The 26,238-nt window shown below is 43.5% G+C and overlaps 1 protein-coding gene across 15 annotated transcripts in view; it reads left to right on the top strand.

Moving 5' to 3' along the window:
• The window catches only part of Unc79 (unc-79 homolog, NALCN channel complex subunit), a 234,441-nt gene that overhangs the window by 83,095 nt on the left and 125,108 nt on the right, over positions 1–26,238 (top strand). For all 15 annotated transcript variants that reach the window (XR_005876171.1, XM_040742598.1, XM_013112205.3 and 12 more), the window contains 8 exons: positions 3,298–3,362; positions 7,092–7,180; positions 7,768–7,808; positions 10,170–10,198; positions 17,773–18,002; positions 19,853–20,024; positions 21,467–21,697; positions 25,874–26,064. Coding sequence is in view for 14 of the 15 variants with exons in the window: in XM_040742598.1 (XP_040598532.1) it covers positions 3,298–3,362; positions 7,092–7,180; positions 7,768–7,808; positions 10,170–10,198; positions 17,773–18,002; positions 19,853–20,024; positions 21,467–21,697; positions 25,874–26,064 (1,048 nt within the window). In the remaining variant the exon portion in view is untranslated. The remainder of the gene's footprint in view (positions 1–3,297; positions 3,363–7,091; positions 7,181–7,767; positions 7,809–10,169; positions 10,199–17,772; positions 18,003–19,852; positions 20,025–21,466; positions 21,698–25,873; positions 26,065–26,238) is intronic.

Here is a 26,238-nt window from a genome sequence, read left to right as displayed (position 1 = left end):
GTCTTTTGAAAACTCTGGGCATTTCATCCAATGTATGAATTTGTTGGTGTCAAAGGTCTGCAGAAACCCTACCTTTCACTTCAGACGTGGGTAACCTATATTGTCTCGTGATTTTTTATTCTCACCAGGCTGGTTAGGAAGCTTATCAATTTCATTGATTTTCCCAAAGAACCAGCTTTTGCTTTTATTTATCTTCTGTACTGTGTTTTTGCTTTTAGGTTTATTAACTTCTGTCTGTGTACTTTTTCTTCCTTTTTTAAATATTACACTTGATTTTGTATTTTTCCAACTTCATAGAGAAACAACATAAATGTTTTTTAGGCCTTTTTTATTTTTACCATAAGAATTTAAAGCTATACATTTCCCCCTTTAATGTTGCTCCGATTTATCTCATGAAATTGTTATGTAAATTCAGTAATTTGTTATATCTTGGTATTGAATACTTTCTAACATTTCTTGTCAATGTTAATTGCATGACTTATACCATGAGTCGAAGGGGAGTTTTAACTAAGATGTATTTTAAAGTGGACAGATACGGTTGTTCTGTGCCTTACTCTCTCAGCACTCTCTTCTGTACGGAATAGCGTCGTTTTTTCTGCTCATGATTCTTGCTCTGGGTCAGCTTGCCTGACATTTATGTGGGGACTCCAGATTCCACGCATGAGTGTTTACTCGGCATAGTTTTCTGTTTAACCATTTTTGTATGTATTTTGAGTGTTTCTCATACACCTATAATAGAGTCATGCTTTTTTGAAAGAATCCCATTTCACAATCTCTGCCTTTTAGATCCTTTTGTATACAACGTGCCCATCATGTAGGTCACTCACATTGTGTGAGTGGCTCCACCACTCAGAAAACTTTTTTCCTCCACTGCCAACTCTTCACTGTGTATAAATCCTCAGGCCTGTGGGTCCCTTTCCTTCTCTGTGAGAGGTTGATAGGGTTTGTGCAGATCTTTCCTGAGCAGGTAATCACAGCTGTTATGAGTTCAACTCCTGTTGTACCTGGAAGTCATTATTCCATACCACTCTCCCATTTCCTCCAGCTTTTATATTCTTTCTGCCCCCTCTTCCAAGATGTTCCTTGGAGCCTAGCATGTGTGTGTACACGCGCGTGCATGCACAAGTGGGCCATTCCCCCATATATAGCTGAGCATTCAACAGTCACCTTTTGTCACTTACATCAGCTATGAGTCTCTGCAATGACTTCTGTTCATTGCAAATGAAAGCGTCTCTAATCAAAGCTATAGCAGCACTAACCTACATACATAAACGTAGAAGGCACTTTGATGGGCACATCATGTGCATTTAACAAAACAAGATAGCTTCCACACTAGCACTTAGGACCCTCCCTCCACTCTCCCAGCTGCAGACTTGAGTGTGTTTGTAGTAGCAGATGTGAACTCCCTCCTGTGGAGTGAGCCTTAAGTGCCATCAGGAGGTGGTTGCCTACACTCATAACAGAGGTCAGGCTGCTTGCATCTTACCTGGCTGGTTAGTATTGCACACAAGGCCTAGGGCTGGGTGAGACAGCAGTCTGCATAGCACCTTTCAGCACTATGATGGTTAGCAAGGAGGCAGGGAACTTCTAGACCAGTTTTGGCTTGATTTCCTTAAGTTCCAGTTAGCATAGTTTATGAGAAAGTGTCAGCGATCATTCTTATCTTTATTCTCCTAGAAGTAATGTTTCTTTTGTTTTTAATGGCTGCTTTGAAAGTGTTCCATCAATATGATATTAATGAATTTTGATGTGTTTTCCTTTGCTGTGTCTTGACAACTTCCTGAGCTCCTAGGGTCTATGCTAATAAATTTCATCAAAGTTGAAAAATTACTGAAGTGGACTACCCTAGGACCTGTTCTTAACTCAATGACACGGGTAAATGGATGAAAAAAAATGAAAGGAACTGGTCCTCCCTTACATCTCTCTTACCCACACAGAGCAGAAGTCATTGGAGCCCTGGAATGGTGTCATGGCTATTGCATATGCTGTCTATTTGTGCCTCTGCCATAATAGTGGAAATGTTTTAAATATGACTTGTTCTCATAGTAGATGGGCTCCAGGAGGGTCAGCAGATGCCCCTGTGCATGCCAACCCTGCTTTGACTTGTGGTGGCTGGAGTGGGAAGAAGGATTAAAGATTCATTATGAATTCAGCAGAAAGAATGCTGTAATGGATTAGTTATGTCTTCCATGAGTTAAGTTGAGAAACAGGGCATTTGTCCCACATACTTGCAACAGGTTACAGTTTAAAGTTAGTTGTGAAGTTTCTCCCATTGCAGAAGGAAACTTACCGCTATTCTTCACATCTTACTTTTATGACACGTTGGAAAGAAATCTGATTACGTAATACCCACTCAGATGATTCGTTTATTCACTCATTTCTTTTTCTCTCAAAGCAAGTCAATATGAATCTATAATTAGAGCAATGTTTTCTAATCAGTGCTTCTTGTCCCCCTTTAAATTAAATTGTCCTGTTATCCTATAAGATTAGAATATGGCTGTTCAGAAAGGGTTCCTACTTTGAAGTATACAAACAGTTTACATCGCTTAAATGACAGGGTGCTGCTAAGTGCCTTAGACTGTGTAAGGGGCAGTTACTGGTTATGAGTGCTTCCCGGTCCATCTCAGATTTGTTCGTATTTTCCCTCATTCTTTATACATGCTGAGCTAGGGACTTGGGTACAGGTATCAGCAGACTAGCTGAGGTCCAGTGTTTCAGGCACAACACTCATTTTTCCAGTCTCCATGTAAGGAGAAGGAATGGAAACGAGAATGGTGGAGGATCCCTTCCGACTCATCACGTCATTTTCCGTTTGGAAAGCTCCTGGTGCTAAAAGCAGAGGATGCTTTGCACAGCACTCTGTAGTGAGATGAACCAGCGTTAGGAACCTAGCCATTGCAGGTTCTAGTCTCAGCTTCCCTTTGCCCAGTCTGTGACCATATCGAGTCACATGATAATAATGGCTGAATAATCTACCATACCTACCTGCAGAGCTGTTAGGGAATGCAGTGAAAGTATCTGGAGCACCTTGAAAACTCATCAGTGCTATGACATCGTGAGGTTTACGGTCCTGTGTACTCCACCTGCTACTGGCTTTCTTTCCCGGGGAAGGTGGATAGGGTCACCATGTCTTTACCTGATTTTCACTTTGTTTCATAGGTGACTGATTCTGTTAGGACACCGTCTGATGATGTTTCCATTTAGGAGAAAGAAAACTAGTGAACTATTCAGTGTGTTTTTTCGGGGGTGTAAACAGTCTCAGGGAGAGATCTTCACTGGCTCTCTTTTGTATTGCAGCTTGGAATCCCATCCACTGCCAACACATCGAATGCCACAATGCAATTAACAAGCCGGCTGTGAAGGTACTGCTTCCCACGCTTGGGCTACCGTTGGGTTCTTGGTGGTTCAGTTAGTAAAGTGTTGAGTAAACAGAGTAAGTCTGCTCTGTACAGCAGAGCTCTGTGGTCGATCTCAGGCTCTTCTGTGTTCAACCCCGACTGTATTTGGACAAGAGTGGTGCTGGTGTCTGTGAGTTGGGGCTGTGAATTCACAGCCAAGGGTTGTATAGTTCATTATCAGAAGAATACTGATGAACACAGACCTCGTCTCAGCTGACTTCTATCTGAGCCAAAACATTTAGAACCGTCTCCCCTTCCTTATATGTTGTCACTTTGGAGGGTCTGCTATGTGACTGCAAATTTGAAAATGGCAAGACAAAAATAGACCGAGTTGTTAAGTCCTAGCTCAAAGCATGGATGTGGATAGTTAACTAAGAGGTGTTTGGATAGCAGGTACACAGTAGGTCACACTAAAGTAAGGAAGCTGTTTCCATGGAGCCAATGGGTGGTTAGCATAAACTAGAGACAGAGCTGGGCATCCTCTCAGCATCATTCTTTTCTACACATATTGTTCAATCCTATTGAAACTGAGTCTCGGGAACTGGATATTCAGAGGAGTAATCCCACGTCTTAACAAAATTGCTCATAGTGTGTTCGTGGGATGCAGGACGCACAGGTAGCATGAACAGGTTAGGATTTGCATGGGTTAATGTCGCACTCTGAAGCATGGGTGCTGGCTGAAGACACTGGTGTTATTAGAGTTTGTTTCCCTTGTCCAGGCAGACTGTGTTGGTGCCTAAATAATAGAAAACCAGCACTGCCACTGTATAGGGACAAAGGACAAGCACAATGGGATCTGAGAACTACACAAGGACTAACAGTATGCTGTGCGATGAGGATCTCCTTGTGCTGCGATATTGGATGCTTGCCTTTAATGACAGGAAACTGAATGACTCCGGGAAAAGAGCAGATGAGTGTGGAGCTTGGACTTTGTGCTGCATGTACTCTCATGTCACCCATTCTGGGGTTGAGAGGATGTAGGGCTCCAAGTCTTTCCGTAGCAGTGAGACCCACATGGCTCCCTTTACTTCTGTTTTTTTATCTTTCTTTTCTTCTTACCTGATACAGGTTTCTTCAGTTATTTTTTCCTTGCTTTTATGCCAGACTGCATTTTCTGGAGTCCTCTGGCGTCCTGGTTAGCAATCCTTCCTGGCCATCTAATCACAGAAAGGAGAAATTAGATTTTCTCCTCTTCTGGGCAGACAGCCTGGCCCATTCATCTGGGTTGACCTTACTTTTATGCCAAAAAACCCAGTCCTGGAGGCCAGGCACAACCAGCCTGCCTTTGGCATTTTTTCTTTATTGAGATGAAATTCACATAGAAATTGTTTACATTTAAAACTAACAATGTGAAAGTAAACAGTTGGCATCCAGTACATTCAAACGTTTGCAGCCACCAACTTGATCTGCTGAGAAGACATTTTTCGTGCACAGCTCCCTGACAAATCTTCTTTTTTTTAAATCTCCAGTGTTTCACTTTCTAGAAAACTAGCTATCTGGGCAATGCTTCCCATGTGGGGCCATGTTTTGCTCTACAGCAGGCATGGCTCATTGGGGTTTACTCTTCACTGCATGGGTACCACTACCACAGAATACACAGACGCAGGGTCTCCCAAGCCTGATGCTTATTGGTAAGGAAAGCTGAGAGATTGCACGGTATGACACAGATTCAGTTTATTTAGATAAAGGTTCACATGGGAAGTGAAAAAGAGCCAGTAATACCCACAGAAATGTCATCACAGAACGAATGGGGCAAGTCACTGACATGAGACATTTGAAATTTTTCCTCATCTGTTTTCCTGAGCATGTACATTGGTCATGAATTACAAACAATCTTTTATTTTTTTAAGGCAGGGTCTCATTATATGGCCCTGCCTGGCTTAGAACTCACTATGTAGATAAGGCTAGCCTCAACTCCAAGATGTTCTACCTGCCCCTGCTTCTTGAGTTCTGGGATTAAGGATGTTGCACCTAACCTAACAAACCATCATTTTGTTGTTATTGTTCATTTGTTTATCTTCATGCAACAACCAGATACAAACATATTAGTAGAACAGAACTGACCAGGCATATTAATTAAGTAATCTAACAGGTCAAAAGTCAGGTAGCCAGCCTCTAATAACAGACATTCTAACATCCCAGGAATTTTCCTTTCGAGTGGAATGGAAAACTTATCTTTGTCCAGCAGACATTTCAATGACTTAATGGGTAATAGTGTGAAGTAGCAGTGCTTGGGAGATCTGCACGGGTGCACAGGAAGCTCAGGAATGACATGAGTCCTCAGCAAAGCCCACTCTGCTATAGTCGCTGAGGTATGAGGCTTTAATGATTTGTAAGAGCCGACCGTTGCCACAGGGATGGGGTGGAAACAAACTTAAAGTCTTATGTCACATTCCACTTCCGATTATTCCTGGTTCCATTTAAAGTTCACTTCATGAAATTGGCTGGAGCCCAGAGAATTATGTAAGACAGGGTCAGCAAACTGTGTACTGCTGCTAATGCGGTCACCACCAATGTGGCTGCTGCTTGTTACTGTCAATAAAGTTTTATTGGAATTCAGCTTTGTTCATTTGCTTTCAGAGTGGTTGCTTTTATGCACTACATGAAGAGTTGAGAGGTTGTGACAGAGACTATATGGCTCACAAAACCTGAAACACTTACTCTTCAGTCATTGTGGGAAAACGGCTAATCTCGAAGACCAAACAATAGTTATTCACTGTATCTAAAGAATCATGAAATTTACATAGGAAATATTTCACAGTAGATTGTTAGCACCAGCTAATAAACAATTTATGAACTTTGTTGGCTTAATTACTTAAATCTAGCAATTTTGGTATTGATCCCGTCATTAAAACATCTCAAGATTTTGGACTTTGCATTATAGGTAGGGTTGTAAATGTGGATCATTTTCCACCTTCAAGTCAGTGAAAAAAAGCTAAAGACAGTGATATTTCAGAAGGGTTTGTGAACCAGGCATATTACCAGGGCACTTAGCTAAATCATAGGCATACCATTCCCAAACACAGGCACACAATGCAGGATGGCTTTTGGAAATACTAGAAACTTTAACTAGTGGCAAGTTTAAGCAGTTAGTCACCTGACTGTTGACTTGTCTTAAGACACCCAGACACCCTGACACTGAAACATGAACTCTTGAGTCTCTGTGCTTGGGCATAGACAACAAGGCATGGGGGTTGGGGGCGGGGAGAAGGTGAGAATGACCAATGAATGTATGAGTCTTAGCTGCTGTCTGGGAGTGAGGAAAGGCACCCCTCAGTGCTAGATTTCCTGTGGACATCTCTATTGTCAGCATTTGGATGTCAGTTAATGATTTGGAAATCTTAATGATGGATTTTCCTTTTCCTAAAGAGAGATTGCACTGTTTGTCACCCACAAAACATGCTTGAGCAGCCAGAGAATGGGGACTTTTCAGCTTTGTGGCAGGAGGGAAGATTTCTTGACAGTGTTTGGTACTTGAATTGCAAATAGCTAGACAGGGGAAGCCTGGCAGCCACATTTGCATCCCCAGTGTGGGCTCCTCAGCAGAGCAGTGGTTTCACAGGAAGGGGGTTTACTAAAACAGTCTATTATACCCTGGTACTTAATCTGCCATTGTCCATGTATGGGCCTCATAGGTTGAGGACATGGTACATAGGAGCAAGAAATGTGATTCTGTCTTGTCATTTGTTTCAGATGTGTATAGACCCTTCCCTGTCAGTAGCTTTGGGTGATAAGCCGCCTCCACTGTATCTCTGTGAAGAATGCAGCGAGAGGATTGCAGGGTAGGTATGAGTCCTTAAACCAGACAACAAGGAAAGTTGCTGGCCTCGGGTTGGTTACTCGACCTTCCTGTCAGCCTTGCTGTGGTTTTCAGAGATTAGTTTGTCTGATGTTTAACACAACAAGCTGTTATTTGGGCAATCTCAGCTTCGAAAAGTTGCCACATCTGTCTTTAGAGGACACAGGAAGGCAATGGAGTGCCTCTGATTTTGAAGAAACCCCTAAGAAGGAGAAAGCTTGACGCTGGTGAAAACTGGAGTTTCCAAAGCCAGCGTGCCATCACTCCAGTAGACTCTTTGTCCTTGTTAGTTGCCCTTCCTGGTGTCACTCAGCTTTGTGCATATCGGCCATGTTTTGGTTGGCGTAACTAACATCTGGAAAGCATCATTTAAGGACAACTGAAAATGAGGAGATGCCTATAATTTATAGATCGACTGGAATGCATTAGATGCCTTAAAAGTTTATCATGATAGTGCTTAATCACACTTCCTATGAAATGCTTTGATCGGAAGTGTGTAACTCACAGACATGCATGCACAGGGGGAACATCCCAGCGAAGCTCAGAAACCAATTTCATTTTTCTTCCTAGGGACCACAGTGAGTGGTTGATTGATGTTCTCCTGCCACAAGGTAAGGTGTTCTTCGGGAAGGATGAATAATGAGTAATCATGACTAATGACATGGTTGATTTATCTCCTTTTGTGCTATTTTATAAAGACAGCAACCAAAGCCTCATATTTTAGGAATATTCGCTGACCTGCAGCATTATATCAATGTCTTGCTTATAATATTGCCTAAACACTTAATAACAAGGGAAGGAGCTATCAACTCTACCAAAAATTAAGGTTAGCTATTACAACCAGGGTCATTATTTAAGCCCTGCTGAGTTGTGTCTTGAGGAATATTCTGCATGTAAAAGAGATGCTACCAATGATGTGTTGTTGTGCTAGGTTAGAAAGGGAATCATGATCCTTTTTTCCTGCTGCCATTACTAGCTCTGTATTTTTTGGTGGGAGGGCATTGTCCTTTAATTGCTCTGAGATCTTGTCTCCCTATCAGTAAGATGGGGATAAAGTGTATCTGGTGCGTTGTAATAAAATGACAAGATGTGTGATGCCCCTCACAGCCCATTAGAGTTTGCTAGGAGTTGATAGGTCGCCACATGCAGAGAAGTGGGTATTCCAGCCTCCCTATCAGGGCTGTATCAAAAAGCAAGAATGCTGACGATAGATATGGGTTGGAAAGCCAGAGGCACGATGACCCCAGCTCACGCACGTGACTCAGACTGTGGCTGCAGACTGAGTGTGACTACAGATAGTGGAGGGATGAGCAGGAGAGGCAATGCATGGGAAACCCGATGCTAGAACGGACTATGAGCTCTTGCTTTAATTTAGATTACACTATTTCTTTCAAATTCAACTTTTAATATTAGGTTATCTCAACTTTAAGAAAGAAACCAATATGAGTGCCACCTGTAACACAGTGTAATGCTATCAGCCCCCACTGCCTTCCAGGGACATTTTGAAAATTTACTTCATCTGTAGGAAGAGTTGGGCTTGTAGTGTGGACAGAGGTGTAAATCTGGCTGCTTTTCTTATGAGCCTCTGGTGCGCTGATGTTGGATAGTTACATTCAGAAATACATGCTGCTATATTTTGTTGGTTTCTTTTTAGATGGGCTCTTACTGATGTCACTCAGGCTGGCACCGAACCCTGGATTTTCCTGTCTCTATCTCCCAAGTACTGAATACACCATGCCCCACTCTGGATGGCTTATTTTTCTTTTGTTTTGTTTTCATAACCAAACTAGTCTATATAGCCTAGGTAGAGCTTAAACTCCCAGGTTCAAGCAGCCTCATGTCTCCTGAGTAGCTGGTTCTATAGGAGCATGTGTCCATGTTCAGTTTCTAAGATACTGATACCTGTTAAATATCAAACATGTTCTGAATTTGACCCTCGTTTTTAGATGATGCTTATTTGGAGAAGAACTGATAGAGCTTTTGGTTATCTACCCAGAGGTTTGATAGTCACATCAGATTATTTAGTGCATATAGTAGGTTATCAAAATGTTATATAAAATGAGTTTTAAACACCAACTTACACATTTTACTGATTTTGCATCCATTAATTCCGAATTTATAGGCAGGGTCCGGGAAACACCTTCCTTTAATCCTTTGAGTTAGTGTAACAGAAACCATTCTATAAATAAAGTATCAGTCCATTTCTTGGGGCCTTACTATTTTAAGGGAAATAGTGATAGATTCTCAGAAAAATTGGTTTCAGCTACTCTCAAGATATCAGTTTCCATGGGAACACTTGCTATGCCAACTGAAAAGAATCCTTATGCACTCATTAAAGTCAGTCTCATTAGTAGACAGCAGTTTGACTGCCTTCCTCCAATGGATCTACTCATGTTTGACAAGGGATTTTTCATAAGTAACCACAAGGCTGCTTTGCATTAGTTAATACTGATAGCTCAAGTCAGAGGAGACCAAGATAAGTGTTTCCTATAGTCTTGACATTTCAGACCATCTTAGGGAGGTGCTGTAAGCACAGCCCATCACTCCACATCAGTGTCATGGCAAGAGAAGAACCAGGAAGCCTAGAGTCCTTAGCTGCTCTCATGGCTTCATCACTTATGGCTTCAGTGCTACTGTCCATTGAGATCAAAGCTGTATAGCTCTAACCTGACTGATTTCCTTAACATATTTGAGAAGGTTAGATTAGACGTGAGAATAGGAGACATAGTTACAGAATGTAATAAAACCTTATAACTATTAGAAGAGCAAGAAAGAGATATTTTGTGCTTTGGGGGGTGGAATAGAGGCCTATAAATATAGATGACAATTATGAGGCAAATCCAAAGCTTTTTGATAAAGTCCATTAGTTTGCATTACTAAGATTGTATTTTTTAAAATTACTCTTCATGGTTGCCCTTACTTAAAATGGGCTCTCTTTCTTTGTTGATATTTTGTGTACCTTCCCCTTACAGCTGAAATATCTGCTATATGTCAGAAAAAGGTAAGCATATACCTTCTGTGTGATGGGGCATGATTCCATGTGTTTGTGTGTAAGCTCATCCATTGACATCTGCCTCATTTCTGCACCATGGTTTCCCACTGTGCACATGTCACTGTATTTGTGAAGGAGAGGGAGTGCTGTATGCATGTAGGATTGTAATGTCCACATGGCCTCCATGTCTGCGGCTGCTTTTGCTCACCGTCATGTGTTCAGTCTTCGTTTAGGACTCACAAATGGAAGCGTATGTGTAGTTCTGGGGAAGAGTCTAATCACAGAAAAGTGTGGATGACAAAGCAAATCATGTGATTACACTTTAGGAAACAGTGTTTCTTATGTGCTAAAATCATTATTGTTTTGAAACTTGATGCATATAGTTTAGTATATGTCAAAATATGCCTAGACCAAGTATATGTAGAAAATATTCATTCAGGTATAAGTTGGATGATATGTTTAAGTAAATATTCCTCTGCTAAAACTTTGTTTTTCCATTTTACATTGTTTCTTTAGGACATTCCATTCCATTTTTCTCTTATTTTTTTTTTTAGTAGTTGAAAAGCTAACAGGAAGCAGCATGGTACCATGACAAAGCTTTGATTTGTTGGTGGGGGAACCTGGATCTTAGCCTACTCAATTCTCTTCTGTTTATTTGAATTTTTCACAATTCACTTAAACTTTTTGGGAGATTGATCTTCAGTGCGTACCTTTGAAGGCTGTCTTGCTTATTTATTGATATGTAACAAACTGTCCTGAATTGCAGTGGTTACCAGCAACAATCAGTTATTGCTATCAATTGATTGCAATTTTGTGGATTGGCAATTTGTCTAATGAACTCCTCTAGGCTCCTTTCTGCACTTGCACTAGGTTGTTGTTGGTATGTGGTGGGGGTGGGGTGGGCATGGAGGGGTGGGAGTGGGTGGGATGGGTGTGGGGGAGTGATAGGGTGTCAAATGTAGAGAATGATGATTGGCTAATAACAGATGGTCTGATCATCACAGAGCATATATGGGACCTTAACTAGGTTGGCTGAATGGCTGAGATGACAGAAGTATCAGGGCCTCCCTCTTTTCCATGAGAAGTCTCATCCTCCAGGAGGCTGTGCTGGGCTTCTGCCACGTTTTGAAAGAGCCAGAAAGGAGGTTGCAAGGGCCCTGTGACAGATGCTTAGATGTCACACAGCATCAGTGCTTCTGTGTGCCACTGGGTAAAGTAACTCGAAGGTCAGCACCAAGTATAGAAATCTGTGCAGCAGATTAGTCTTAGTTAGGGCTATTATTGCTATGATGAAACATCATGAGCAAAAGCAAACTGAAGAGGAAAGAGTGACTTATACTTCTAGATCATTGTTCATCATCAAACAAGCCAGGTCAGGAACTCAAACAGGGCAGGAACCTGGACGCAGGAGCTGACTCAGAGGTCTTGGAGGGGAGCTGCTTACTGACTTACTCCAAATGGCTTGCCAAGCCTGCTTTCTTATAGAACCCAGGACCACCAGCCCGGGGATGGCACCACCCAGCATGGACTGAGCCCTCTCGTATCAATCACTAATAAGGAAAATGCCCTACAGCCTGATCTTAAGGAGTCATTTTCTCAATTGAGATTCCCTCCTTCCAGATGACTTCAGTTGTGTCAAGTTGACAGAAAATCAGCCACAGCAAGTGACTCCTTGTCAGTTTGACACACAAACATACCACTATTAAGATACAACCTTTCCTTTCTTGTTCATCCCCAAGATCACAAATTAGCATCAACATCACAACATAAAACATTTTGCAAACTTTAAAAATTCCACAGTCTTTATAAACTAAAACACTTTAAATTCAGCCTCTTTTAAAACTCCAAAGTCTCTTTTACAACCCCCAAATCTCCTTAAAAATTCACTCTCAGCTGTGGGCTTCAGTAAAATAAAAAATAAGTTAGATACTTTCTTATTTCAAGAGGCAAGATTCAGGGCACAGTCATATCCAGATTAAAGCCAAACCAAAATCAAATTGGTATAAATAATGCAATGTCCAATATCTGGGATGCACTCATGATCTTCTGGGATCATCCAAAGGGCTTGGGTCACTTGTCTGGCTCTGCCCTCTGCAGCACACCCAGCCTGACTTCTAAGCTTGGGCAGGCTCCATTCCATGGGTGCCGCTATTCTTGGTACTCATCCCATGGTTCTGGCATCTTCTAAAAACTGGGCTTGTCTGATGCAGCAGTGCTGTACTTTCACTAATAGCCTCCCTTAGGCTGTCTACATGGTGTCAAGCCTCAACTTCTCTGTATGACTCCTTCAACTCTGGGCCTTCAACTGCCACTGACTGAGGCTGCATCTTCACCAATGGCCTCTTCTGGCCTATCGCAGTGCCAGGGACCATCTTCACATTGCGGGGGCCATTTGCCATGGACTGATATCTCTGGGGCTGAAATCGGAACCTGAGTGGGGGGGTGTGGATGAGGGAAAGCTAGTTATCCAATGGCATTAAAGAGAAGACAGCGACATCTGAGCATCACAGGAGGGCAGTCCAGTTAATACTGAAAAGCCCCTGGTTTATTGCTGCATCATCTTAACCATCCAAAGGTGGGGACATGGCAGAAGACATCTGTTATCATGTATAAAGGGCTGATAGCAGTTATTTCCCTTACTCCTAAAGACACTCTTTTGCTGCTCTTACTCAAGCCTTCAGGCACCTTTACCCCCAGCAAGTCTCACTAGCCTTCAGGGGTTTGTAGATTTGCCCAGCTCCAAGTCTATTGTTATTTGGATAGGAGCCATTCTCCACCTAGGCAAGGACTTCCTGCAGCTATTAGCTGACATCTAAAAGACAATAGAAATTCTGGGTTCTCCTGAACTTGTGGCAGGTGGAATAGATTTCCAAAATATAAGGCCCCCCTCCATCACAGTGCCAAGCCTCAGCTGCTCTCCATGACCCGACTCATGTCTTCAAAACCAGTACCATCTAAGTGACTCTTACACTATCAAGTTTGACTGCCAGCACTCAGTCCAATCTTGGCCACCTCTGGCTTGGATCACAGCTTCTGTGTGCTGACTCTTAGGAAGCACTTCCCAGAAGATTTCACCTCAACAATTCTGGTCTCTCATTAACCACTGACAATTTCTCAGCTATGGCCAGCCGGCATCTAGTATCCCAGCAAAGCAAAGGCTTCACTTTAGTAGTTCTGTGTCCTGTTAATAACCACTGATTCTTCAGCCCCGGTTAACCAGAACCACAGATTATTAATTCACAATAACAAATGACCCCAATAGAGTCTTTAAACTTCCCTCTAATACTTCACAAGTCTGTATTCCATACCCCACAACCCTGGTACCAACTTGTCTTAGTTAGGGCTACTATTTTTATGATGAAACACCACGGGCAAAAGCAAGTTGGAGAGGAAAGGGTGGCTTACATTTCCAAATTCCTATTCATCATCCAAGGAAGCCAGGTCAGGAACTCAAACAGCAGTAACCTGGAGGCAGGAACTGGTGCAGAGACCATGGAGGGGTGCTGCATACTGACTTCTCCTCATGGCTTGCTCAGTCTGCTTTCTTACAGAACCCAGAACCACCAGTCCAGGGATGACTCCACCCACAATGGACTGAGTTCTCCACATCAACCAGTAATTAAGAAAATGCCTGATCCTATGGAAGCATTCTCTCAACTGAGGCTCCCTCCTTCCAGGTGTCCAGTTGACATAAAATTGTCTAGGATAAGCAGATTTAGCAGTTCACTCTTTGACCTCAGAATCCTGCAAGGCTGAAAGCATATTCACCTCAGGCTGTCCCTATCCTTCTCAGTCCACCCTGACAAAACCCACAAGAAACACTGTGTGCTTTTATGTGCTCATTATAAACCTCTTTCATTAAACACAAGTTAAGGGTGCATCTCTGTGAGATAAGCCCTGCTATACCTTGAACTCTCCTTGAGGCTTCTGAGACTAAAGCCTCGCAGTCTCAGCACTCTATTATTTAGTAGCAAGGCTAGTGGAGTGCCCTTAAAATCTTCAGGTCTTTGTCTGCTTAAAGAGACTATGATGTGACACACCACATTTTGAGTCTTTTTGTTTTCTTTTTTGAGACATTGTTTCTCTGTGTAGCCCTGACTGTCCTAGAACTCACTATGTAGACAAGGCTGGCCTCAGAGATCTGTTTGCCTCTGCCTCCCAAGTGCTAGGATTGAAGGCATGTGTTACCACCACCCTGCTCATTCTGAGTCTTAACAAATGGCTTTATATCTAGCCCTGTCATTTTTCCCCCCTGAGAAGACATTTTCCTGGTGGGACCCTGGATCTAGTGTTTACCCAGGCATCTTTTCTTACCTTGAGAATCTTAAACCACAGACTGGGAAGAATGTCCTGGGTTTAATATTTTCTCTTTAAACTCTAGTTGTAGGTGTTACCTGTAACCCCACATGAAAAGTCTTTAGTAGACCCTGAGTTCCCTTGTCTACCTTTCCTGCTTGCCACAACCAGGGCAACATCATAGCCAAACATTTTACTGCTGTGTCCCTTTCTCTAGCATGAGAAAAATTCTCCATTTTCTTTAAGCCCTGCCTGAGGCCCATCTGACTTCCACTAACCATGTCTTCAAAACTTTCCAGTTTTGTGAGTTACAAAGTTAGCCACTCAATGTGGACTGTCTATCATGGCAGCCAATCAGTGTGAGCTGTCTAAAACACCAGCTACTCAGTGTGGACTGTCTAAAACACCAGCCACGCAGTGTGGACTGTTTATTATGGCAGCAGCACATTGCCAGGTACTCAATTCTCTTCCAAACTTGGAGTAACTCCACATCAGTAGCAGGTAGGGGCATTAGTAATAGACCTGATTCCCTGGGCGAGGACTCAAACAGCATGTGACAGAGATGATCCGTGATGCTGGGAAAATGGTCACAGTGATTTTGGGGGTTCCTTGGAGATTAGGGGGAGGTCACCTGGCACTAAGCCTTTATAACAGATTGCATAGCTTTTCATGGGTCTCAGAGAGCCCTAGTGAGTTCCCATGGAATGGGTTGTTACAGAAGACAAAATTCGACCCCTCTTGGTGTCTGGCTTCCCATGTAATCTCCCCACCGGCTCAGGCACTTCTGCCGTTTTGAGACCATCTGTTAAGAGGTCCTCATCAGAGCCCAGTGATTGCCTCTGCCATGGCCTTGAACCTCCCTAGTATGGAGCTACATGGTGGACCACGAAATCTACAGCAAAAAGTCAGAAAATGTAAAAATGATGCTAGGATCTAGAGAGTATCTGGGTAGTTGGAAGTAGGGTGGAGAAATACCTGACCTTAAACTCCAGGACTGTATTATGGCTAATGATGATATCATGTCCACAGCATGTTACTTATGTAACAGTGAAAACCTCAAAGGAACATAAAGCTAATTATAATTTTCTTGGCCCCTTGGGCTGCTATGAAATGTCATGGATTGGATATTTGCAAACAAGTGTTTATTGGGAAGTTCAAGGTCAGAACACTGGTAAATTTGATGTCTGCTCCTCAAACGTGGCATATTCCTATGTCATGTTTTCCTAGCTCGAGTTCTCTGGGCCTCTTCTATAGAGACACTACTAATTCCTTTTTTTGAGTGCTCTGTCCCTGTGACTTACCCACCTCCCATAGACTCTACTTCCTAATACTATCATGTGGAGGTTAAGATTTCAACATGGGGAGCTTGGGAGTGGGGTTTGGAAAAAATATTCAGGTCATAGCAGCAGCTACAAGGGGAGAAAGGCCACCTAGAATGTATGATGAGACATAGTTCCTGCTGAGAGTAATGTCGGTTGATGGGTGAGGGGCGGGGTGGGGGGGGACCCTAAACTAATAAGAACACTCATATGCTTACAGAGTGAAACTCAGTGTCCGAAAGAGAAAGATCACTGAGTGAACATCTCCCAGGGCAACCTAAATGTCTTCTCTTCCCCCACCCAGACAGGGCACCCACAAAACGCCAAAGTACTAGTCCATCAGACTCCAAAGACTTGTCTATAGATATGGGAGAGAGGTCACTTAAAGGAGCATGAGTGACTCCAAAGCAGCAGCGCCACCAGAAAGTGGGTGGCGACTCTCCTGTAGATGGAGTCCCTCTTCAGTTAGCACTCCACACCCTCTGTACTCGCATTTTCTGAGACCATAAGGCCCCCTGCAGCTAAGGCAGAATTGCCTGTAGTTGGCTGAAAGTGCAGGAGGGGGTGGCTAGACTCTCGGACAAGGGTCTGGTGACCCCCCCCTTCCGTCAGAGGAGGTCAACAGTCAGCAGGCCTGATTTTGAGGCGCTCATTCAGAGAGTCACAGCTGCTCTGAGGAGGGTGAGGACTGTTATCCTCCGAGGACAGTGCTCTATAGTACTGATAAACAGAAAAAAAACCAGTGCTGACTCTGATGCCAAAAAAGAGGAAAACCACCAGGATTTTTAATAGAAGAGTCATAAGACATCTCAATAGCTTTTTAAAAAATCAATAAGAACGTATTGTAAACATTTTAAACTTGGCGACAATTAACATATGGCTCTTGTCTGTTGGAAAAACTGTAACTGTGTCAAGTATAAAGACTTAAACGTCCGTGTCTGGCTTTGATTGTTTGTTGGCCTGAGTTTTTACAAAAATGAGATTTTTCTAACACTAGTGTCCCAAGTCAGTAGTCTTGTTCTTGAAGAGTGAAATGACCATTCCTACTGACGGGCGGGCGTCGCGCCCCTGGTGTGTTGATGGAGGATTTGTGCTTGCAGCCTTCCTCCTGACCCCCTGGGATTTCTGTCAGGAGTGCGTCCCACTCCTCACAAACTCGGGGTTGGTAAAGCCCAGGATATCGTTTGCCCTTGAGATGTTGGTATCGGTCAAGCATGTGGACTTTGTCTAATGATGGTGTTGATGTCAGGGTGCTTCCTGCTCCCCCATAGCTCTCCAGATGGCTTCCTGTAGGTGCCGCCTCACTCCCCTGCCTCTTGCCAGGGCAATGCTGAGGGTACCCCTAACCCGCCCCACACAAAGGCATCTCTTTCCTGCTGTGTGGCTTGTCTCATTGCCATCCCTTCCTGTTGATACCCCTGCTGAGGTTGGTGCCAGTGGCCAGTTCTGGGACTAGGTCTAGCAGTGCCTTTGGTGTTTCCCTGTGGTGGGTGTGATGTATGCATTGTCTTCAGTGGTGGCATGGAGAGGGCCCTGCGGCGCGGCTGTCAGACCAGTGTAGCATAAGCTTCCTCCGTCGTCCTTGAATGCCAAGGACAGATGAACTGCAGGGGAAATCTATTCTGTGAGTGGTAGATAAATGGATTTTTAAAATTCTTCCTTGCTGATTCTGGGGTGCTGTGGTGTGCTTTCTTTGTGTCATAGTTCTAGGTATTTAGTTTTAATTTTTGTTGGAAAATCTTAAGCACTAAATTAAAATAATCCAGCTTCCTAACTCAGTTCCATTGCTTTCTAGACCATATCTACCCTTCCCACTAGAATAGAGCATCTCTGAGTAGCTAGACAATACCCTCCGTTCTGGAAACTCGGTCACTTCTGGTGGCCCTGTGAGGTTCCATTTGCTCCAGGTTTTCATCCGAGTTTGTCTCAGAAGCCGCCTTTAATTGGCTCCCCTCTCTCTGCTTCCAGAACTGCAGCTCCCATGTCAGAAGGGCAGTCGTCACCTGCTTTTCCGCAGGGTGCTGCGGTCGTCACGGAAACAGGCCTGTTCGGTACTGCAAAAGATGCCACTCCAACCACCACAGTAATGAGGTGGGGGCCACCTCAGAGACGCACCTCTACCAGACCTCCCCACCCCCCATCAACACACGGGAGTGCGGGGCGGAGGAGCTGGTCTGTGCAGTGGAGGCCGTGATCAGGTAACCTTGGGTTCCCCTGAAGACGCTGAGATGAGCAAATTCACCGGGCTTCTCATGCTCTCTGCTGTCTTGCCATGATGACGTTCTAATAACATTTATGAATTCAATAAACATTTTGATTGAATGACAATTACATGCAAGGCCTTGTGATAGGTGCTTGGGAGACACAAGTGCCCTTCAGTTACCTAAGCAGGAACTAGAGAAATGGAAATGTATAATTGTGGTAGGCCTGGTGAGTGCCGGGCAGCAGTGAGCAGAGGCGTTGGGGCGGTGAAATGGAGGCTCCCATCAAAGTGATGGTTTGAGCCATGGCGGTATTAGCCTGCGGGAGGGCTGCAGAGCCCAGATGCACCACTCTTCCTGCATGCTGGTAATACGGTGCAGGAGAGCCTGGTGGCGACGGGCTGAGGTGGACTTCCACGCTGAGGGATTCAGATGACCCCGGCTACCTGCCCCCTTCTAGGCTGCTAAAGGACTCTGTTAGGTGACAGATAAAGCAGCCTTCCACAGCACAACATCCAGATCGGCTCTCTTTTCAGATACTATCCCAAATCACAAGTTTACTAAAGATTAAGTAACACTAAATACCTGTTTTTAAGGAGACTGTATCTTTTCTATATTGTTATACCAACGACAAACACATAATAGAATTGTGATGATTACTAAATACAGAAAACAAATATCAAAATGATATTTTTGTACACTACCTATTGCTTTCAATGCATGTTTTGTTTATATGATTGTGATTACAGTGAACCCATGGTTTTTGTTTTGTTCTTTTTTTTTTTTGAGTCAACATTCAGTCTGCTCTTTCCATGTTGTGCTGAAGTTTTATATTTATCACTTTATGGTTCATACATAAAATCCACAGAGTGGGCTGGGAAGACAGCTCAGTGAGTAAGGGCATTTTCTATGCAGGCAGGAGGACCTGAGCTTGAATCCCAGCAACCATGTAAAAGGCTGGGCATGGATGGCCACTTGTGCCTGTAACTGCGGCCTTGGGAAGCAGACAGGCAGATCCGGAAGGTGTGCTGGCCTGTCAGCCTAAGCATGGTGAGCTTCCAGTTCAGCAGGACACCCTCTACATAGAAAAAAGGAGAGAGCAATGGAGGAAGACACCCGGTGTCCTCCTCTGGCCTTTTTAGTTGCACACAGGTGTGCATACCCATATCCCCAACTCAATGTATACCCCACACACCACGTACCATAACACACACACACACACACACACAGTTACAATTCGTTTTTCTCTGCCATCATATATTTAAATGCCTTTCATTTTTTTATATTTCATAAACAACTCTTCGATATTTTGTGTACAGACTCTTCCTTATAGTCTCAGATGTGGGTTAGCTGGTCAGAGGTTTAGATGTTTTCATAATATGTTACCAAATTGCTTTTGAAAGCATGAGTGGGAGTTTACAACCAACAGTGTGCATGAAATCACTTGTTTTTGCTGACCCCTTGCCGACATTAGCTCTCGCTACCTTTTGTCTGCTGCTTGCTTACCAAGCTCAGGGAGGAGCTACCGCCTCACTTCCAGAGCTGAGAACACCAGCTGCTGACTTGTCTTCCATCTGGGTGCAAATGACCAGTCTCTTTGTATGGGTGGCTGGGGAGCCGGAGGAAGAGGCAGAATGTCCATGTGATCAGTCGGAAGAAGGGGTGTCTTGGCTTATCTTTGGGATAGGGAATATAAAGTAGTAAGCAAATGAAGCTAGGGTTTCTGGGTAAATGATATATACTTAGGTGATCACAATGCTGGGGTGCTCATGCGGCAATTGCTCCGGATCGGCTGCGATGTGGGGTGTGCTTTTCATTGTCTTACTGGAACTCACCTTCTTGGGCAGTTTGTTGAAAGAGGCAGAGTTCCACGCAGAGCAGAGGGAACACGAGTTGAACCGCCGGCGGCAGTTGGGCCTGTCCTCCTCCCATCACTCCCTGGACAACGCTGACTTTGATAACAAGGACGACGATAAGCATGACCAGAGGCTGCTTAGTCAATTCGGAATATGGTTCCTAGTAAGAAAAAGACACCAGCCACTCTGCTTTCAAATGCCTCCTTTTCTTTTGAAAGGATACAAGAGTGAAGAACTAACCTTTGATGGGGTGGGTGGGGGGCGGTAGACATTCTCAGCTCTGTTAGGTTTACCCAAGAATGCTTTTAGAAGGTCCCCATGCCCAGATTCATCATTCTCTTTTTCATTATAAAGACATTTATTTTATAACTGATTCGTGGTACTCATATAATTTTATCATTTTTTTAAAGATGAAAGAAACTGCACAATAATAAGATGGATACTCCTGTTAGTTTTTACGTAAACAATTAAATTTTGGCTGAACATGTGATACTTCAGGATGCATAACATCTTTAAAGCTTTCAGAGTGAATCAGTATTTTAGTTTTATGAGCGACAGTGCTCACTGAATCTGTCTTTAACAGACAAGTAGGCAGAGAGGCCCACAATGCCAAGCCTTGCCCTACTGAAGTGCACCTCCCTCATGAGACAGACACAAGGGGAGAGTCGCTAGTGCAGGCTGTCGAGTATGGATTCAATATAAGTCACAGATCATTTGTATCCCATCATTTACGTCTATAAGGAAGTTTTCATATATTTAAGGGGGGTCCTTTGTATACTGGAAGAATTATGCTGTGGAGTAAGTGGTTACATTTGAGTTGGCCATACCACTCATTTGGTGGAGCCCAAACATGGGAAGACCCAGCTGAACGAACCCATTCTGTAGAGACGCAGGTTTTTTCCCCCTCGTCTGCTGGAGTCAAGGATTACACCTCCATGGTGATCGCTGTCCTCTATGCTTGCACAGTTCTGAAAAAGCAAAAGAGACTACCAAATTGGGAATTAATTGTTGATTCTACGTGTTTTGCTTCCAAGGACTTATATAGGGACACAGTGGCGTCTTTTGTTGAAAACTCTTAAAAGGCAGGAATAATGCTTTAATTAACTAATTAATTAATTTTGTATTCTTGGACCCTGCCAAGTTCTCAATAAAATATTGTTTCTAATGGAGATGTTTTAAAAAATGACTTATAATATTGTAAATTGAGAGGAGCCCTCGGGTTTCAGAATTACTACCGATAAAAAACTGTTACCTGCATCTGATCTTTTGAGAATTGAAATATTTATGGATATTTTTTTCACTGACGATATTAGTGAAATACCATTTCATGGGCTTAATCTTTTGCAACTTTTTTCTAGTTCAGGTTACATAATAGAGTTACACTAGGAAAAGCAATGCTTATTGGATGCTTAGGGTATGTTACCATGGCAATCCATGCATGCCTTTAGAAAGGACTCAGGTTCTGGACTAGGTGATAATCATTTGTAACATTCTGATATTGAATTGTCTGGACCCCATCCTCCTTTTTTTCTTTAAATACACTTGTAATAATTTTGTAAAGCTGGATGGGTGGAGCCTGACTGAGGTGTGTTCTGCCTACCCCAGGTGAGCCTCTGCACCCCCAGTGAGAATACGCCCACGGAGAGCCTGGCCCGGCTGGTGGCCATGGTATTTCAGTGGTTTCATTCCACGGCGTACATGATGGATGATGAAGTTGGAAGCTTAGTGGAAAAACTAAAGCCTCAGTTTGTTACCAAGTGGTTGAAGACAGTATGTGATGTCCGCTTTGATGTCATGGTCATGTGCCTTCTTCCCAAACCCATGGAATTTGCCAGGGTAAGTAGAGGTCATCCATCTGAACCTTGCTGTGGGGGGGGTTGAGGGGGGAAATGCCATCTTTGACCCTCCCTCTGTGTCAACAGCCAAAGACAGTTAGCTTACCTGGGTGTGATGGCATTCACTTGGAATCCCAGAACTTAGGAGGCTGAGGCAGGAGGATTGGTGGAGGCCATGGTGTTTTGGGCTACACCGTGAGTCCGTGAGTACCGTGTAGTCTAGTCAGGCTACAATGTGATACTTTGTCTCAAAAATCCAAACCAAATCCACACAAACAACCAACAAGGTGGCTATTATACATCTTTAGTAATGTGTCATTTTGGCATTGGTTCAGAATGGGGAAGAATGGCATGATGGAATATTGAGGTGTCTCTAATAACTTATATGTTCATTTTGGTGTTGTTTGTTTTTATATAAAAAAGAAATAATAGCAATGGTTTCTATGGGGCTTGGGGGCTCAGTTCTTTCCTGGCTTACAGCCCAAGAGGAGATTTTCTGCAGTGTCATGTGTACTTCTAGGTTATGGCAGAATGACAATAACTCTGAGATGATTTTTTACTAAAAGCAATGGATTGTCACTTGGGCTTGTACATGCCTGATGGGTCACTAAAAGCAGGCAAAGCAGCATGGTATTTCATCTCTAGCTTCATTTTTTTACACGTCTTCTTTAGGTCACATACCTACTTGCTCAACTGTGCCTATAGGTGGGCTGTAATAATTATTTAGGCCTCTGCAAGGGTGTAAAAAAACAAGACAAAAGTAGCCCAAAGGTATTTTCAACAAGTAGGCCCTGTTTTCAGACCTCTTTGGTGACTCCTTGAAGACTTGAGTAATTATTGCACACCTTCCTGGAACAGCTGAGCTTTGCACATCACCCTGTGAGGAGAGACTGCCACCCCTCAATCAGGACAGGCATCGCGCAGGAAACGGATCACCCCCCTCCCAGCATCACAGGTCTGTTAGACACATGATCTGGGAGCTAATGGAAACTGCCCTGATTGCCTCCCTCCATCCCTCTCTTTTGGGGCAAATTTCTCAACAGGAATAACACTGTATGAGCAGAACTGAGATAACGGCCAACCAGACCACAGTTCACTGAGACTGCCCCACTGTGTAGACTTCACTTCCTTCTCCCTCACATCACTTCTGAGTTTGCCAGTATTCTGGAAGACAGACTTCTCCCTCTTTGTCTTCCCAAGGTGGTCATCCTGGATATTGTATTCCTTTCCGGTCTTCAATCATTGCTTTGATTTCTGGGATGCGTGTATTATTTGGGAATCCCTCCAGTCCAACTGTCCCAAATCAGTTTCTCATCTAAGACTCGGGTAACAGACTCCGTGGTGTTTAAAACGTCAAAATGTTTCCTAGAACTACAGAATCCCTGCTCCCTGCATTGGAGGACAGGTTTCTCTATGTCTCTTCTCCTGCTACCTCAGTGGATCACTAGTTACAGATGCTCATCTGGGGAAGACCCCCCACATTGCTTTATTATAATATTAATTTGTGCTTAGCCCAGAAAGGTGGAGGCCCAGACTCAGTTTTTGGCAGCAATCCGTGATTTTTTTTCAAAGTATTTTCTGGTTTTATTTTTAATATTTTGTTTTCTTTCAAAAAGACCTTGAGATCATCTTCAGTTTAAAGCTGGGCTGAAATGAGACAGTTGAGGATAAATCAGAATACAGACCATCTGCGGGAATAGCTTTGACTCCAGGATCCAGATGGCTGAGAAGTTATGGAGATATGATATACTCCTCCCATCTTTGGTGCCACCTACTGACTCATTTGTAAAATTGAGTTTTGATGTGTGGACAATTGTGGGAATTCTTGTTGTTGGTGTGCTGCTGCTATTTCTCTTATAGAAGGCTGGTTTGATGTGATTCTGGGAGATAAGAAGTTACTCTACAAAGTGGGTTCTACAAGGGGACCAGTAATGAATTAATTAGAAGAGAAGGCTCATGGACGAGAATAATGAGGGATGATGGATTTATTCCCTAAACTGTTAGAGATTTAAGATTTCCATACTAAACTCCACATGGCTTTGCCTTTTTGAAGCTAAGTGCAAGAAGTGACTTTCCTTGGGGTGGCTGAATTCTCAGGACACGCTCTTTGGAGGGGGTAAGGCTGAATTCTCAGGACATGCTCTTTGGAGGGGGTAAAGTTGAATTCTCAGGACATGCTCTTTGGAACAGGCAAATGGGCATGCATTTTTAAAACCCTCTTTTCCTTCTTTTTCCTTCTTTAGCTCAAAGGCTTTCACTTTAACACAGTCTCTTTAGCAATTTGGAATTTGTGTGTCTCCCATACCTCTTTCTCTGTGACCTGCCTTGAAATTTTACCTGTAACAAAGATGCCAGGCAGACTGTGTGCAGAGAGCTCTAGTCAGAACGATTACACGATTAGGAGCCCACAAAGGGGGTCAGAGAATAGATTTAGCCCGAGGAAGCAAATCCATAAGCAGAGATCTGTGGTTGGATAGCTCACAGATCTTGTTTCTGAGGGTGAGAAGCCAGGAATGAAGGTTTCTAGACAGTAGCAAAGTGAGAATGTTAGCATCACAGGGACCTTGTTTCCCAAAAGCAACATGAAAGTTGTGGGTATTTGGTGCATTTCCCTAGGGACTTGAACTGTTGTGGATAAACCTTTTGAGTCATCCAGCTTCAGCTTGCAGGCCTTGGGGCAAGACTACTCAGTACTTAAAAAAAACAACAACAAAAAGCCTTTATTCATTTATTGTGTGGTGGGCAGAGGGGTGTACATGCAAAGGCGCGCTCAAATTTGTGCGTGTGCGTGCGTGTGTGTGTGCGTGTGCGTGTGTGTGTGTGTGTGTGTGTAAGTCAGAGGACACCTGTTGTAGTCAATTCTCTCCTTTTACCATGCTGATCTGAGAAGTGGAGCTTAGCCTTGTGCCTAGCAGTAGTACCTTTACCTGGACAACTGAATTTAGTTGATACTGGGCCAGGAGGGTGAGAGAAAATTTAGAAACAGACAGTGGAGATGGCATAGTGGTAGAGTGCTTGCCAGGCAAACATGAAGACCTGAGTTCAAAGCACTGGAATCCACATGAAAAGCCACATGTGCCCTGTATGTCCTCTGTAACTTCATTTTCTCAAGACAGGCTTTCTCTGTGTAGCCCTGGCTGTCCTGGAATTTGTTCTGTGCTGGCCTCAAACTCAGAGATCTCCCTGTCTCTGCATCCTGAATACTGGGAATAAAGTAGTGTCTCACCACACCCAGCTAGACCTTGACTTTCTTAAAAAATATGTCAGAATATGAAGAGCAGAGAGAAATAGTCTTGTGTTATCCATAAAGGAAAACTGCAGTCCTGTGTCTCTGCGAACAGGAGCAACTTGCATGCTGATACAACTTTAAAAAGGGATTTTTCGCTGTTATTCAGCACAGTAGGAACTTTGGAATTACAACTCACATGGACTTTGGAAGTCCATAGCAGAATAGTTCAAACTCAGTTTGTGATTAATATCTGTACCTACCTGTAACTGTGTTCTCTTTTTGTTATGAAGTTTAGCATGAGGTCCTCCAAAGAAGAAACACAAATGACCAGTAAACACTTTTTTAAAAGTGTTCAACATCCTCAGTCATTATGGAAATGCAGATTGAAGCCTTTTTAGATTCAGTCTTCCTGGGCAGTGGTAGCATAACATCTTTAATCCCAGCAGCTGGGAGGCAGAGGCAGGCAAATCTCTGTGAGTTTGAGGCCAGCCTGGTGTCCAGAGTGAGTTCCAGGGCAGCCAGGGCTACACAGAGAAACCTTGTCTTTAAAAAAATCCAGTCTCACACCAGTCAAAATGGCCATTGTCAGGGATATAAGTGGCAACAAATGCTGACATGGATGTGGGGAAAGGGAACCCTCATGCGTTGTTGGTGGGAGTGGAACTTAATGCGGCATCTTTAGCAATCTGTCTTGAGGTTTATGAAGAACTAGAAATAGAATTACCATATGACACAGCTGTACCACCGCTGGGCATTTCCCCGAAGGACTTAATGTCTTCCTGCAGAGACACTTTTGTATTCACTGATGGATCTTAATGGTGACTTGAGGATTCTCACAGATCTCACTCCGAAGATCCTTGACCTGTGACTCGTAATAGGCCTATTCCCTTCTAAGAAGTCCTTGACTGTAATTGTAAGGAGCATGTCTTGTTCTTTTGCCTTTGTCAGGTTGGCGGATACTGGGATAAGTCTTGCAGTACAGTGACTCAGTTAAAGGAAGGTCTCAACAGGATTCTCTGCCTGATCCCTTACAACGTGATCAGCCAGTCTGTGTGGGAGTGCATCATGCCAGAATGGCTGGAAGCCATCCGAACAGAAGTCCCTGATACCCAGTTAAAGGAATTCAGGGAAGTATTAAGGTGGGTAAGTAGTTTAATGAAGTCACTACTCATAGCACTATCTGACCTCACAGAGCACGTACAGTGTGCAGGGCTCTCTGTTAATCATCTTAAACAGTCTTTACCATCCTGTGGAGTGATGTGAGATACTCCGATCAAATGCTGCCAAGCTGAGCTAAGATGGTTTGAACTTAT

This window comes from Mesocricetus auratus, unplaced genomic scaffold (assembly GCF_017639785.1).
Source record: "Mesocricetus auratus isolate SY011 unplaced genomic scaffold, BCM_Maur_2.0 Super-Scaffold_15014, whole genome shotgun sequence".
In the NCBI taxonomy this organism is placed as follows: Eukaryota; Metazoa; Chordata; class Mammalia; order Rodentia; family Cricetidae; genus Mesocricetus; species Mesocricetus auratus.
Note: the sequence above shows the minus strand (reverse complement) of the source record. Positions and strands in the feature narration are given on the sequence as shown.